This window comes from Chelon labrosus, assembly GCF_963514085.1.
Source record: "Chelon labrosus genome assembly, chromosome: 19".
In the NCBI taxonomy this organism is placed as follows: Eukaryota; Metazoa; Chordata; class Actinopteri; order Mugiliformes; family Mugilidae; genus Chelon; species Chelon labrosus.
Genome location: NC_140352.1, coordinates 100553 through 117500, shown reverse-complemented (window position 1 = coordinate 117500; position 16948 = coordinate 100553). Strand labels below are relative to the sequence as shown.

Here is a 16948-nt window from a genome sequence, read left to right as displayed (position 1 = left end):
AATCTGAATCAAATAAAACAAACTTCAACATTAAAGAAGTGACATGTCCTCTTTCAGGTCCTTATTTTTAGCATGCTATTTTGAATACTTCTTTTGAATTCTTTGACTTCTTTGACTTTTTAACTTCAGTTATTTTTACCTGAGTCTCTTTTGTTGGTCTCTACTGTGTCTCTAACGTGTCTCTGTTGTCTCCACTTTAACGTGTCTCTATCGTAATGTGTCTCTTCTACTGCGTCTGTGCTTGTTACTAAACCAGAAACAAATCGAGGACAAAACAGACGAGAATCCAGAAAAATGGAAATAAAATGAGGAAACAAAGCGGTCGACCTTCAGCTGCAAACAGGAAAACACTTTCAGCTCCTCGCTCGGCTACAGAGTGTGTTACTGTGTGTTACTGTGTGTTACTGAGTGTAGTAGTGTGTATTGTTGAGTGTGTGCGCTGCAGAGGGATTTCCAGTCGTCCCAGTTGAGGGAATTCCCTCCATCCCAGCAGAGAGTCGGGCGAGTGAGTAAAGAGCGACACCAAGAGGATGAAGAGAGAGAGAGACATCATCATCATCATCAGTAGATTTATAGCTCTCTGGTTTTAATATGATAAATAAAAGAATACACATTAGTGTGAAAATGGTTTCATGTCTGAACCATAGAAGAGATTAAAATCGTTTTTATTTATTTACATTTTAAGAACAGAATCAGATTCTTGTAGGTTTTGATTCAGACACATAATAACCCTTTCATTATAAAACTACTCATTTGAGTTTGATCCTGACGTTGAATGAATTCCCTGCTGATGTTTGAACTGTAGTATCTGACATAAAGACTTTGACCATGAATTAATCTCAGACATTAAAATGATAACACTGCACAAATGAATGATCCAGATTAACTCCTAATAGAAATGTTGATGAACCATATGAATAAATAGTGTCAGCTGATCAGAGTTGTCATCACTGATCAATAACACCTGTAACATTCAATCAAACTTTATTGACTCAGCAGAATTTACATTACAAAACAAATTTTCCTTTGAGGACGTCAGAGTGTGATTCACAACTAAAGACTGAAATGAAATAAAAAATCATAAAAAAAAAACAAACATCCATCAGCAGCCATTCTGAAATGAAAATTAAATATCATCTGTATAAGAGTGGAGAGATACAGAAAATAAAAACCAGTCATTCCTCACGTGTGTCAAATAAACTAGACATTATAAAGAAAAATAAACCCAATAAAAAAACTCAAATAAAAGGACAAAAATAAAAATAATATCATAGAAACAAATAAATGAGACAGATTACAGTAAAACTATAAATCATGATGAAAACTGTGGACTAAAGGCAAATAAAACAATATAAACAATATTTGATTTCAGCTTCAGACCAAAGAGGATGGAGGACACGTTACAGAGGACGAGTCAATAGAAATAAATAGAGGACACACCAGGTTTGGACATCTGGAGCTGCCAGTCAAAGCTGAATTCATTAACCTCCTCTGTTAATTAATTAAAGACGCGTCAAGTTCAATTAGCAGCAATTAAAGAGCTGGAACCATTTTAATTGACCCTGATGGCCCAGACGTCTCAACACTCAAACGATACACCTGTCTGTGCCTGTCAGACAATGCTCAGGGCTCAGCCGCCTGCAGACCAAACTGAGGGTTCGAATTACTGCCAGATTTAAATGTAATTAATTTGAATGAAATTAATTATTGTTGAATTTAATTATTAATTAGTTACAGCAGTTTGAAATCAAATGTCAGTCAACACATTGATCAAAATGTTGACTGATTTTTTTCTTTAGTTTCAGTTTCTGAACATCTTCTCTGTTCAAACTCATTTAATTCATATATATTTATATTTATAAATACACTTTAATACGAAACTGATACTATTCGTTTACTTATGAATAGTATAGTATAGTATAGTAACTATACTATACTATACTATACTATACTATACTACATACCTCCAGGATCATATATATTTTTATAAATATATATGATCCTGTTAATATCTGATAATAATTATCGTTATTGTTATTGTTTATGTTTGAGGCAGTAGCGCCCTAAACGTTTTTTTTATTTAATGTTGTTTGTTTTGTGCTTTTTTATGATTAATATTAAATCTAGTATTGTTGTTATTGATATCTGATTATTTCAGTGTCTGTTATCTGATTAATAATATATAATAATAATAATAATAATTAATATAATAATTCTATACATGACCTGTCCAGGGTGGACCCCGCCTCTCGCCCGATGACAGCTGGGATAGGCTCCAGCAGACCCCACGACCCTTAACAGGAATAAGCGGGTACAGAAGATAAATGAATGAATTCTGTACATACTCTGTGTCCCAGTCTGTCTGTGTGTTTATATGTGAGCTTGTAGTGCCCTCTGCTGGACATGTCTCAGTCTTCTCTACTGTCTACAGACCCCGGACGTGTCTTTGGCTGTCTCCCATGAACAGGACGGACGGTTGTGTCTCCGTAGGTCAAGTTCTTGAACTAGGGGGTTAGTGGTTCGATCCCCAGCACATGAACCACATGCTGAAGAGTCCTTGAGCAAGAAACTGAACTCTGAAAACAGACAAAGAGTAAAGATGTAGGATGGTGGAAGTCACATTTTAGAACAGTGACAGGGTTTTGTCATTTTTATCATCCATTCATCTATCCTGTTTCTGATTTAAACTCAGAGAGAAACAACTGAAGGCCTTGTCTCAGCTCTGTGGTTCCAGGACAGAAACCTGAAGACGTCATTGGAGAAGAATCATTCTACTGCTCTGAAAGATGGAGGACGTGGATCTGGTTCTATTCTTCCACCTTCATCAGGTTCTGAACCTCTCTGACCACGAGAGGCTCAATTGGACCACTTCACATCAGAACACATCAGGACCAGTTCACTGTGAAGTCCCCAGGATGTGATCTTCTCTGCTGGCAGATCTGTTTCATCTTTTTTAGTGATGATGTGACTAGTTTTACACCTGAAGGATAAAAACTTCACATCAGAGTATTTCTGAACTATCTGCAGAGGAAACTCCATTTCCCATGAGCCCTCAGTGCTGACCCTCCGCTCAGAGGGAGGAGAGTGGGAGGAGGAACAGGAGGAGGAGAAGGGGGAGAAGGGGGAGTTTGGGAAAGAATGCGTGGAATTCATTTCCTGTTGAGCAGCTCTCACAGAGCGAAGGAGGAGACGAGGAGTCATGGCCGAGTCTGAAGTTCTCCTATGGGTCCTGGAGGAAAAGGACTTCTCCTGAACAGACCTCCAGAACCAGAACCAGAAGGAGAACATGGCTGAGCCCCTGCTGAAGAGGACCTTCTCCAGACTCAGAGGCAAAGACAGAAGCCGCAGGAAGACGGATCCCAAACTGAGCGGTGAGCAGCAAAACTCTGTTTTCCATCACGTACAGGAGTCTGTGAACATCTCATTCTGAACCAGCTTCAGTTCAGGCTGCAGCTTCAACATCCTGTTTCTGAGCAGAGTTTGATTCTACTGACGACCGAAGTCTCAGATTAAAGTAGTCAGAGTTTGATTCTACTGACGACCGACGTCTCAGATTAAAGTAGTTAGAGTTTGATTCTACTGACGACAGACACCTCAGATTAAAGTTTGATTCTACTGACAACCGACGTCTCAGATTAAAGTAGTCAGAGTTTGATTCTACTGACGACAGGCGTCTCAGAATAAAGTAGTTACAGTTTGTCTCAGATTAACGTCTGACATTAAAGTAGTTGGAGTTTGATTCTACTGACAACGATGTCTCAGATGAAAGTAGTTAGAGTTTGTCTCAGGTAAACGTCACAGATTAAAGTAGAGTTTGTCTCAGATTGACATCTCAGATTAAAGTAGTTAGTGTTTGTCTCAGACTGACATCTCAGATTAAAGTAGTACAGACCCTGTGCTAATGTCTGCCTGGCTCCTGCTGCTTTAGGGTCCTCAGTTTATTTCAGTCAATGTGTTTCTATTGATGCTGATTTTCCACCTTCAGTCCAAGTTAAACACACATCAGGACAAGCAGTTTTACAGGGAAATCAAGCAGTCAGTTTCATTTAGTGTTTCATCCTCAGATGAACATTCAGATTTCATGACTGTCAGTTGGTGACGTCTCTGTCTCAGGTCAAACATCTCTGGATGTTGTCCATCGCTGAAGCTGCTTTGTTTATTGACAACAAGAAAGTGTGACATGAAATTCTGAGTGGGTTTTCAAGTCTTCTTCTTGCTTTCTTGTCCTCTTCTTCTTGTCTTCATGTCATCTTCTCATTGTCCTCATGTCTTCTTGACCTCCCAGTGTAGTCCTCTGCTGTCCTCACATGTCTCTGAGTTTATCTGCTGTGATTTTAAGGCCTGAGCTCAGATCAGTGTTTACATTCCCAGTAGAGGGTTTAGGTGGGGGTGGAGGGGGTGGTTATATAATGTGACCTTTGGAGGACAGAAACCTTCCCTCAGCTACATGCTAACAGTTTGCTGTTCACTGTGTTAGCATGTTAATGTTAGCATACATCCAGAGTCTTGAATATGATGAAGGCAGAAGCCATGTTCTCCTGAGGAGAACTTTAACATGTGAACAAAAACCAACCTGCAGACTGCAAACCATAACCCTGCACACGAGGTAACAGGTCGGTCTGAACCTTTATCTGAACAGAGATAAAGACCTCAGGAGACGACCTCAGGTCCAGACGTGACGTCTTGTGTTCAGCTTCTAAAACAAGAAAAGCATCTATGACTCTTTTATCATCTCTGCAGCGGCAGATACTGACTGCTTAATAAGCTACGGTAACTACGCTCCCTCTGCTCTCAGTCTTTGTGCTAAGCTATGCTAACTCTGCTCCCCCTGCTCCTAGTGTTTGTGCTAAGCTATGCTAACGCTGCTCCTCCCGCTCCCAGTCTGTGTGATAAGCTACGCTAACTACGCTCCCCCTGCTCCTAGTCTCTGTGGTAAACTAGGCTAACTAGGCTAACTACATTCCCCCTGCTCCTAGTCTCTGTGGTAAACTAGGCTAACTACGCTAACTACTTTCACCCTGCTCCAAGTCTCCGTGCTAAGCTAGGCTAACAACGCTAACAAGTTCCCCCTGCTCCCAGTCTCTGTGCTAAGCTAGGCTAACTATGCTAACTATGCTCCCTCCACTCCCAGTCTCTGTGTTAAAGCAAGCTAACTACGCTAAATACGCTTCCTCTACTTGCAGTCTCTGTGTTAAACTACACTAACTATGTTTCCTCTTCACCCAGTCTCTGTTCTAAGCTACACTAACTAGATTAAGACCTAATATTTGCCATGTGATCAGAACGAGGATCAGACTGAGAACTAGGATCAGAACCAAGACTTCTTACTGGTGGTCCAGATCAGAACTTATCTGCTCATCTGAACACATGGGTGTAAATGTTTCCTGTTGACCACTTCCTGTCATTACAGTGGCTGTGTGTTGTTACTTCCTGTTTATCTCTTCCTGTGATGATAGAGAGAAGAGTTTTAGATAAAGAGTCAGTAAAAAAGTTAGTAAAAGAAACTCAGAGGATGGTGGTATGTTCATTTAAAGGAGCTGAAAATTATAAAGTCAATGCAACATCATTTTTCACTTTAATCTGAAGAATCAAACGCACCTACTGTGTTTACATCAGATATGATATTAAACTATATAACTATACGTGTAGCTGTAGAGCTATATACATGTATAGCTGTACTGTAGGGTCAGTCAGAGTTGGATGAAGGGTTCAGTGTGTTTTCAGACTAATGAATAGTGAATAGGCAGCAGTGTGTTTAGTAATACACACAGAGACCTCATTGACATCTGCACAGTAACAGCTGTTTATTCACCCCCCCCCCACCCACCACCGTCGCCACACACACCCACACACACAAACCACCCCACTCCACCCCTCTTCACCCCTCCCCCACCTAGTCCTTGCTGATCAGCATTTCTTGAAATTAAAAACAGACTGACTATTATTAGTCTCTCCACTCTCTATCAGGCCTCTGTGGCCTCAGTCACATGACAGGAAGTAGTTATACTTTAGGATGGAACAGAAGGATGGAACATCAAGGATGAGGTAGCAGATGAAGATGAGGACAAAAATAAAAAAGGTTTTATTTCATTGATTGAGTTTAAAAAGGCAAAAAGGCAACTGGTGGTGTCTCAGGTCTGTCCATGTCTTCAGTCCTGGTTAGACTAAGACACATTCACCAAATCCACAGAGATACTGTAAGACCAGACAACAAGCAGAGGAGGGGCCAGATCCTTGAAGGAGGTTTGAATCAGTTCAGATAAGACCTGAGTTAAATGTGTCTGATGAATATAATAAATTTAAACTGATTAAAGTGAATCATGATGGAAACAAATTAGACTTTTCAATAGTCCTGTCGTACTGTTAAAGTAAATCACTGAGGTAAAACTGTCTCAGTCAGGAGACAGTTTTAATCTGAGTAGGTTCAGCAGAGACAGAGACTCATGTTCATGACTTTAAATCCTCATATTCAAGTGATTTTTATTTCTCTGCTGATGTTCTTCATCTCTACCAATTCAGCTCCTCTTGTTTCAGACTGTCTCCATGTTTATCAGATATTTAGAGAAGGGAATCAAAGGTTGCCCTTCAGTTTAGTTCAGTTTAATTTGTCTCTATTTGTCCGTAAAGATCCAGAGAGTCTGTAAACCACAGGTGTCAAACTGATCCGTGAAAGGGCCGCTGTGGCTGCAGGTTTTCATTCCAACCATGCAGCAGCACACCTGACTTGGCTCAATCAATCAACTGAACTGCCTTCACGCAGTCATTTCAGGTGTCCTCTTGCTTGATTGGAACAAAAACTTGCCAGCCACACCCACTGCATGGGTGCTGCATGGTTGGAATGAAAACCTGCAGCCACAGTGGCCCTTTCACGGATCAGTTTGACACCCCTGCTGTAAACAAAGTGACCACCACAAGAACATGGAGACAGATCAGAGCCAGAACCAGCAGCTGTGAAGCTAAAACCAACTTTAATGCAGCAAAGTCAAAGTTGATGATTCTCTGTTTCCTCCAGAAGCTCCGGTCAGACCTGATGCTCTCCTCCAGAGGTCTTCATCACCATCATCATCATCATCATCACCAGCAGACCCTGACCCCCCCTCCCCTCCTCGTAACCACATTACTGTTGCTAAGAAACAGCAATGGGCACGGCAAGGTTCTGCAGCTCTGCCCCCTTCCCTGTGCCCAACCTCTGCCCCAAGATTATCTGAATGGGAGCGGCCATCTGGAATATCCCATGATGCACCTGGGCCAGCCTGGAGTCAGAGAACGGCTCAAGACAAAGTACGGGGTGGGGGGTTCTGTGTGGACTGTACCATCCATTAGTTGTTCATCCCTTCTCCCGGGCTAGACCTTGGTTCTAGTCCTGGTCCTGGTCCTTCAGGTCCTCCTCTGTCTAACCCTACCTCCTCTTTTTTCTCTGGACTTTTCCTCCTTCTTGTAGTTCTGTTGTCATTAGATGGATGTTGGTTCTGAAGGTTAGACATATCCTCAGTCATCTGACCTTGTTGTGTCTCTTCACTCAGCTCCCTGAGGACAGGGCCAGCCCACCTTGTGTTCCCATCAGTCCAACCCAGCAGGAAGCCTGCCAACCAGCAGGAGGCGCTGCTGACACTCCTCCCACCTCTATCGGCATCAAGCTGTCCGGCCAGCGCACCTACCTGCAGAGCCTGGACCGCAGTAGTCGAGCCTGGGTGCTGTCTTCAGGAAAATCCCAGGCTTCAGACGAGCTGTGTCCTCAAGAGGACAGCGGTAACAACATCTGGTACAACCCCATCCCTGAGGAGGAGGATGCTCCTCGGCGGGAGGAGGAGATATGGAGGAGGATGGACGATAAGGAGGAGGGAGAAGCAGCAAAGATGGCAGCACCTGGAGCAGAAGGTCATAGCAGTGACTGTCCAGTCGCGTCCAACCCAAGTGTCTTCCACTTTACTGAGGACATCAGAGCAGAGACAGGTAATAGGTCTTGGTCCACCTCCTATCTCTTTAATCTTCACCTGGTGTGACCATCTTCATTTGTCCTCCTTAGACCCCCCCCCCTCAGACTCTAGCCCTGCCTCCCAGAAAAAAGTGGGCGTGCCAGGCGCAGTGATTGACAGGGTGAGATCTCCTGGTACTGTGAGGAAACTGTCTCTAAAGATGAAGAAACTTCCCGAGCTTCGCCGCAAACTCAGCCTTCGTTCATCTTCCCGCACTCATCGCCATGGAAACGATAGCAGAGTGGGTGGCGATGAGTCAGCCGGTAAGAACACAGCATCGTCATCAGTGCTGTCCAATCAAAACGTGATCAGCAGGTATCACCTGGATAGCTCAGCCCCCCCAGCCCGACCACTGCGACGAGCCTCCAGGGGACGCTCTGCCAGTAAAGGAGGTAAAGACCTTTGTATTCAGCCATGACAGAATCAACAAATAAATGTTTGACACGAGGTCAACACAAACCCTATACCTACCAAGCAGTCAGAACATTATGACCACACCTAAATGCTAACAATGATTTGTCTGGGTCCAGATTTATCAGAAGGTACTTATTGTGATTAAAAAAACAAAAAGTCCAGAAATCAGTCAGAGCTCAGTTTGGACTCATTCTGGATTACTGGAGTCAGCGTTCACTAATTTCATACAAGATGCAAATAAGTTTTTCTGAAAAATGTAAAACCACTGTTTTTCTTTCAGGGTATCTCAGCGATGGGGACTCCCCTGAGCTGCTGCCACGGCAACATACCTCTCAACATATGACTTCCCAGGAGGCGCCATGTGACGTCAGTTCGTTCCAGCTGTACGTGGGTTCCAACCCTCCAAGATGCAGCCAGAGGATGACGGGTTTACTGACAGTCCACCTGCTGGGCCTGGAAGAGATGAAGACCACCAGGTACCAATGCATAATGAGCTGCTGGCGTCAGATCACAGATGTATATCTGATAACAACACCATCCAGTGGTATTGATATCTCCTCCCTGAGATCATACAGCTAACCACTAATCAGAACACAGAAAATGTTTGCTGCCAGTGCTGAGGACCTGTAAATCTACATCTCCTTTATCCCTCTCTGTGTGGATGTCTTTTGTTCCAGATCAGACGACAGAAAGGATGTCTTCCTGGCCATCCAGGTTGATGGAGTGACGAGAGCGAGGACGGCCAACCTGACCCTGCGAGGCTCTGCCCTCTCCTTAAACCACACCTTCCACCTGGAGCTGGAGCGAGCCCGGCAGCTCCGCATTGTGGTGTTAACGCCAGGTACCACAGCTACCGAGTCCTGGAAAGGGTCACAAAGTCTCACAAAGAAAAAATCACTTGAAAGTTAAGGACAGGATTTAAGTTACAGAAGGAAGTAACAATGTCAAACCACTGACCAGTGATGGTAAAATAAATCGACAGTATGAATCAGTGGTGCTGGTAACTGTACCAGTGTCTGGATCTCATGAACCTTCAGGTTCTGGTTGGCTATGGTTATGATTTTGTTCCCAGATGATGAAAACAGCCAGTATCACTAAACTCTGACTTTCCAGAACCGCATTTTAAGACGTCTTCAAACCATCACCATATTAATTTGTCTTGTCTCTGCAGCCAGTCGACCTGGAACAGGAGGAACTAAACCAGCGACTGACCTGAGTCCAGGCGGTCCAATCAGAAACAGAATCTGTTGTCTGGGTGGAGTGGCAATCCCTCCGCTGTTTAAAGGTTCATTACACTCATCTCTGTAGTTCTTTAAATGTTTGTAAGAGACAAAGTCAGCTCAAACCTTTCCGACAATGTTCTGTCTCAGGGAGTCGAAGTCACCAGCTCTGTGTGAAGCTGGAGCCCAGAGGACTTCTGTTTGTCAAATTGTCTCTACAGGAGAAATGGGACACACAGGTAGAACATCACCACTGATACACTTTATCTAATCCTGAACACTTTTCGTCATCATATGGTTGGTGGTTATGATGTCCTCATCATAACCACCATGATGAAAATATAACCATCCAACAGCCCAGCTATGATTCGTCTACGCCTGCTGCTGTCTTTGGGGTTGAACTGCACCACCTGGTGGAGAAAGAAGGATCTGCATTTCCAGTCCCTCTACTGATCCAGAAAACTGTGGCAGAAATAGAGCGGCGAGGACTGAAGGTTAGTGTCTGATCCATTTCTGATTACCTCTGAGGTATGTCAGTCCACTGATGGTGTCCGTCCTACTCCAGGTGGTGGGTCTGTACCGACTGTGTGGTTCTGCTGCCGTGAAGAAGGAGCTTAGAGACTGGTTCGAGAGGAACAGTTCAGCAGTGTGTCTGTCTGAAGACCTCTACCCCGACATCAACGTCATCACAGGTACCAGAACACAGCTGTCTAGACCTGGACCTGAACCTGGACCTGGACATAGCCATGGCCATGGCCATGGCCAAGGACATGGACATGGACATGGACATGGCCACGGACCTGGACATGAGAATTGACCTGAGACTCGACCAGACACTGGACCTAGACTGAAGCTGGATATGGACATTGGCCTGGACCTAAAACTGGACCTGGACCTGAGCCTGGACCTAAACTGGACCTGAAACTTAAGATGACATGAAGGACCTGGAAATGGCCTTGCTCACGTGACCACTTTAACCCTTTATGAACCAGACTGGACCAGAGGATGATCACATAAACCCGTTGTTTCAGATGCAGCTGCATGCATTGACATACTTATAATAATAAGAATAATAATAAAGTATTTTTTTTCTCAGGTATACTAAAGGACTACCTTAGGGAACTACCATCCCCCCTCATCACAAGGACTCTGTACCAGGTGGTCCGGGAGGCCATGGACCTAAAACCCCCACCTTCAACTCTTGACCCCCAACTGTCTCAGAGCACTGTGGAGCTGCTGTCCTGCCTTCCACCTCCAGAAAGGGTAAGATATAAGACCAGACCCGACAAGACAACCCAAGACCAGACGATCCCTTTATTTAGCACAAAGCATTAATCCTGCTGTAGTACTGAGTGTCATCCTGCTGGGACTGTCCCATATAGGTTCAGACATATTTCTGAGTTCTCTTGTTTTTATCTCGGAGACTGAATTCTGCCAGCGTGACAGACTTAGGACATCAATTTAGTTTACAGTCAACATGAACTTGGATGAACTAGTTTGTTTGATGTGAAGCTGCAGAATATCATGACCAGCACATGACTAGCTTCTATAGAGCCACGCACTGTACACGGGTAGGTCCATGTGTTTCTGGACATTCACAACAGTTTAGAAACTGTAGGAACCACAAGTAGGCCTGAACTTTGAGATGGAAGTGATCTGTTGGGATGATCTGGTACAATGAGGTCTTTCAGATGCGATGGAGCTAGGCCTTTAAGGGCCCAGGATGGAAGGAAGAGAAGTTAAATTCTATTCTGGATTCAACAGGGAGCCAATACAGAGAAGAGAGTATTTGGAGCCAGACCATAATGACTGACAGTAATCCAGCATGCAAGACACTAATGCATCAACTAACACCAAGGTTTCTCACAGTAGTACTGGAGGCCAAGGGGTGACATCCAGAGAAACTAAGTGATTAGATAATGAATCTCTGAGATGTTCATTGAGCATGGCTTCCAGTGGGTCACTATGGTTTATTGATGATAGGATGGATGAAGTCGACTGAGATGTAGAGTCTGCTCAGATTCACATTACTGGATGATGACAGAAAGACAGGAGTTAGTGAAGGTGAAGAAGAGGAACATTCAGTCACCTGATCTTAGAGTCAGGGGATGAAAAACATTTGCCAGAACATCTCTGCTGATAAATCAGAATAGGCCCATCTGTCACAGGTGCATTGTCAGTAAAGTAAGCTTCAGACTGGGTCTGTTGTTCAGAAACTTGTGAACCTCCTCAGATATTTTTCTTGGCAACATCCAGCTGTCTCACTGTCTTCATTCTGTCTCTCCGTCTCAAGGCAACCCTGTCTCTCCTCCTGGACCACCTCAGTCTAGTGGCGTCCTTCAGCTCCTCCAACAGGATGACCCACCAGAACCTGGCCGTCTGCTTTGGGCCGGTTCTCCTCACGCCGACCCAGGAGGCCTGGAGGGAAGGAGGAGGAGGAGGAGGGAGGCCTGGTAGAGGAGCAGGGAAAGGCTTTGGTCAGGAGGAGATGGCGAGTGCTGTGGACTTCAAACGCCACATTGAGGCATTGCACTACCTGCTGCAGTTGTGGCCAGGTGAGATGCAACCTCTTTATCCTGAAGCCCCACTCGCTCTGAGAGTCTCTTGTTGCCGTGGAAACAACTTCATGCTTATTGTTCTTCCTCAGTGCCAACCCATCGCGTCCCAGCAGATGACAACACAGATGCCTCCCCTCCTCCCTCCCCTGCCCTTGCCCACAATCCCCTGGGTCAGCTGCCGTTGGCTCTGCCCCCCCACCCTAAAGAGGAGGTGGTGGTGTCCCGGCGAGGCCGTAGCGGTCTGACTCGGCTGGACAGTCCACCGCCAATCAACCGGTATGCAGGAGACTGGAGCATCTGTGGTCGAGAACTCCTAACTGCACAGGAAGCAGACTACGATGAGGTGGCAGGAAGTGAGAGCGACGGAGGTAAAGAGACATTCATTCATTCATTCATCTTCTGTACCCACTTATTCCTGTTAAGGGTCGCGGGGGTCTGCTGGAGCCTATCCCAGCTGTCATCGGGCGAGAGGCGTAGTACAGGTCTCCAGTCCATCGCAGGGCTAACACAGAGACACAGACAACCATTCACACTCACACTCACACTCACACCTACGGCCAATTTAGAATCACCAATGAACCTAATGAGCATGTCTTTGGACGGTGGGAGGAAGCTGGAGAACCTGGAGAGAACCCACGCAGACACAGGGAGAGCATGCAAACTCCACACAGAAAGGCCCAGTCGGCCTGGATTAGAACCTCGCTGTGAAGCATCAGTGCTAACCACCTTGCTGCTGGGTAACTGGGTTTATTCCAATGAACCCAGAAACAATTTCTCCACCGTTTATAACCAAGCTTTAAAAAGAGTTCTGGAGCCTTGACATGTGACGCTCCATCACTTCTCTCTGAATTTGTTGTTGTTGTTTCAGGCAGTGAAGATGAAGAGGTGGACGAGAAGAAAGAGACATGGTCCTCAGGGGTCGGAGGAGGTCTCTACGTCGACGAGTTCATGGATTTTGATGCTCCGTTCAATTGTCGACTTAGCTTGAAGGACTTTGATACTCTGATCCACGACTTGGACAGAGAGCTGGCCAAACAGATCAACATCTGTCTGTAGAGGAGGAGGAGTAGGACAAAGAAGAAGCAGAGGACCAGGGGAAGGATGAGGATGAGGAGGACGAGGAAGAGGAGCAGCAAGAAAAGGAGAAGGAGGAGGGGAAGATGGTTCAAACTTGTCAGATTCAGAACAACTGAGTTGAGTCTTGTTGGAGTGACCTCAGATCAGCTGTTTGACATTTGACCTTCATTTCAGGAAATTAAATTATTGATTAATAATGAAGTCACATGAGAAAACCTTCAGATATGAATGACATTTGTTTTTATATGGAGAATTTTACATTTAACCTATTTATTTGGAGAAAATATTCTAACGTGTATTTAAGAATAAGAATAAGAAAAACCTTTATTAGTCCCGCAATGGGGAAATTGCAGTTCACAACAGCTTACAGAAAGATGCAGAATAAAAAAATAGCAAGGGCAAAAAGGGTAGCTATAAAGATAAATAGTTTATTCCTCATTTTTAGTTTTAATGAATCAATATTCAAACTGAATAATATCAAAAATTATCTGAAACATTTACTGGATAATTAAAATTAATAACTATTAAGAAGATGCGATAAAAACTAATTCTACATCTTATTGTTATGTAACAAATAATTTTATCATTAAGCATTTTTTGTTGGATAATGAAATCAAAAGATGATGAAATGAGAAATCCTGTAAATACAAAAAAGCAAATGATTTTCAGTCAGTGATAATATACTAGGAAAATAAAACCTGGGAAATTTGTAATATTGATGAAATATAAAAAAGACATTTCATTGTAGAAATAAATCTGTAAAAAACAATGACCACAATAGTTTTTATGACAAATGGCACAAATATTATTATACCTGAAAACAATAAACTATTAAGGTGGTTTGTTTAGTGATTGTTTTTTTTTTGTTTGTTTGTTTTTTTTACCCTAAATCATAAAGTAGTAATTATTATTATTGTCAGGCATTCTCAGAAATATTCTTTTCATAAATCACAAGATTAAAACTATAATTTATTAAGAATATTTTTTATGAGAAAATCTTCTCGCTTTTCCAATTGAAATAAGAGAAAAGAAAAGAAAAAAAATCAAAGAAATCTGATTAAAACTCTCAAAAACAAATGTCAGAGATGCCTGGGTGTTTCCTCGTGTGACTACGACTCAGAAAAATATCCTGTAAACCGATGATCTGATGGATGATGTGAATAAGTCATCTAAACAAACATGGTCCAGATTCAGGTCTTGTCACTTGACTGAAGGGGCTGCTGTGCCAAAAAAACAATTAATTTATTTCTTTGATCCAAAGGTAGACATAGCTCCAGTGTCAGCACTTCCATGAAGTTCTCTGAGGCGTCACTGTGGAGGAACCGGAATCTGACGGACTCATTCAGGAAGATGTTTCATCACGTCCTGTCACAGCGATGACCTGAAGACTCCCCTGATGAACTGTGTTCTGGGTATCAGGGTTGGATCATGTGGGTCACTGTGGACCATGGTGGTCTAAGGTGGACTACAGTGGACTATAGTGGTCTAATATGGTCTAAGGTGGTCTGACATGGACTAAAGTGGACTGTCCGGGCTGTTTGCACTGTTAAAGCCATAATTTCACGAAAGCTTTAGTTGAAGTGAACAAACTGCATAACCATCGCTCTGCTGATCCAGGTCTCCAGAACTGTTTTGAGACATCATGTCCCCTGCTGGTGGCAGCTGGTTCTGCAGCAGAGCGACGTGATCTGCAGTGTATTTCAGTATTTTCACGGTACAGAGTTTCTAACTGTGATGGTTGTTTCTGTTGTTTTTGTCAGTATTATTTTGTTTTGCACAACATCTATAAGCACTTCTGTTTTTATCGATGATGACGATGTTTCTCTGCAGATAATGTAACGTACGTGTTGGAGTGTGTACGCCTGAATATTCTAGATACCCATCTATTAAACACATTTATTATTATTATTAACTGAAGGATTGACATATCATTATTAAGACATGAACCCCATTATAAGTAATGACAAACCAGACTCATTATGGAACTGTAGATTTATTGTGAGGGAAACAGATCATGAAGCTGCTCTAAGATGTTTGACCATCCAAAGAACCTGGTATATTGTCTAACTTACTGCCAGTCATTAAGTGCAATTACAGGGTGTGTGGCATGGCTCAAGTCTCTAAAAGATCAGGCGTGTAACCTATCAAAACAAGTGTCCAAGTGTATTTTATTCAAACAAGTGTTTGTTTTTCTGACCTTTTGTAGTCGTTTAGAGTCTATCCACATGATTCTCCATCAACTATGCACCACATGGTGACTTGCCTGACAGAATCTGAGCCCTGTGCCTCAATTTCATACATGGGCCTTTGTCTCCATCTAGTGGGCTAATGGCGGTACTACAGATACTAAACACAATGCAGCCATCTTGTAGTGAATGTTAGCCAGATTCCCTTTCAAGACGTATAAACCCAATGTGGCACTTGGGGTTATTTGGTTCTCCAAATATCAAAATTGTGAGTGGGCCTGGTTCTATTTTTACTAGAACCTTTGTAGAATATGTGTGCTTTGTGGTATTTCTATAAACTCTTGGTCCAGTTCTAGTCAAGGGGTTGCTGAATGAGTTCAGAATGCTACTACCGGACTACTTCAAACTAATCCTGAAGCCAGACACAAGGTCTCAGTAATAAACTCCAGTCATCAGACCAACAGTATGTTCATGACATATTTTCTCCTAAGCATAAGTTTTGTTGTTTTCTTCATCTTGGACCGAGTCGTTCATAGCACAGACCTCCATGTATCTAGTCCTCCAGAATACTGTCAGCAATCTGCAACCTCACCACTAGATGTCAATAAATATTAAACACTGGACCTAGAAAGGCACTGACTTCCTCATTGTTGTCTAACAGGACTCACTTGCCTGGGGTCTCTTTTCAAAGCCTTTGTTTTAAAATAAAACACAGGCAACAATAGTCTGGTAGAACATATCCAGCAGCTTTTGACACATGTTGAGGAACTTCAGCCTTTTGAGGAAGAATAGCTGGCTCGGACCTTTCTTGTACACCGAGTCTGTGTTAGCTGATTCGTCTAGTTTGTGATCCAGCTGTAGACCCAGGTAATTATAGATATGAATTATAGGTTGTTCACCAGTGCTGCTGAAGATAGTCCTAGATGTGCAGTTCACCAGCCTGATATACGGTCTCCCAGTTAGATAGTCTGTTATCCAGGAAGTGAGTTGTGAGTCCACTATAATCTCTATTAGCTTGTCTCTCAGGAGCAGGGGCTGGATGGTGTTGGAGGAGCTGGAGAAATCATAAATGATGGGACTGATGGAGCAGGTAGAGGATGGCCTCCTCCACCTCCACCTTTTCCTGGTACACAAACTCCACCAGGTCGGGGCCCTCTTTAGGTGCCGGTTCGAGCTTGCTGGGCCAAAGCAGAAACAGCAGTAGAGGGGGCAGGGAAGTTAAAAAAGTTGTTGAATTGGATGGCCCTCTCCTCATGTAGCTCTCCTGGTCTTCATGGTCTTCATCATTTTAAAACAGGAAAATAAATAATAAATATAGTGAGGTTAATATGCATTGTTTGACAGTAAAACTCATCAGTTTTAGAATATAAAGTTTGTTCCAGCCAGTCCATCCTCAGGGAACAAAATCTCAATGTCCAACTGTGGCGGACTGGCCCCGCCCACCACGACTAAGTAATAGGCGCGTTCGACTTGATGCAGATCTGTCTGAGTCTGACTTGACGTGATGCATGCTGGGT

The 16948-nt window shown here is 43.4% G+C and overlaps 1 protein-coding gene across 3 annotated transcripts; it reads left to right on the top strand.

Annotated features, from left to right (window-relative positions):
- Positions 1-3196: 3196 nt before the first annotated feature.
- syde1 (synapse defective Rho GTPase homolog 1) lies at positions 3197-16443 on the top strand. Of its 3 annotated transcripts, none has more exons than XR_014699628.1 (15): positions 3197-3371; positions 7013-7281; positions 7524-7953; positions 8027-8368; positions 8671-8866; positions 9068-9231; positions 9562-9675; positions 9761-9849; positions 9967-10104; positions 10176-10302; positions 10707-10873; positions 11904-12165; positions 12258-12536; positions 13037-13361; positions 14511-16443. XR_014699628.1 is itself a non-coding variant. In XM_084567715.1 (14 exons), the coding sequence occupies exons 1-14, from the start codon at positions 3287-3289 to the stop codon at positions 13222-13224; spliced, it is 2850 nt and encodes a 949-aa protein (XP_084423841.1). In that variant the 5' UTR covers positions 3197-3286; the 3' UTR covers positions 13225-13776. The 3 variants fall into 3 exon arrangements, 1 of the variants encoding a protein (XP_084423841.1); XR_014699629.1 differs by having other exon boundaries at positions 14507-16443; XM_084567715.1 differs by lacking the exon at positions 14511-16443 and having other exon boundaries at positions 13037-13776.
- The last annotated feature ends 505 nt before the right edge of the window (positions 16444-16948 follow it).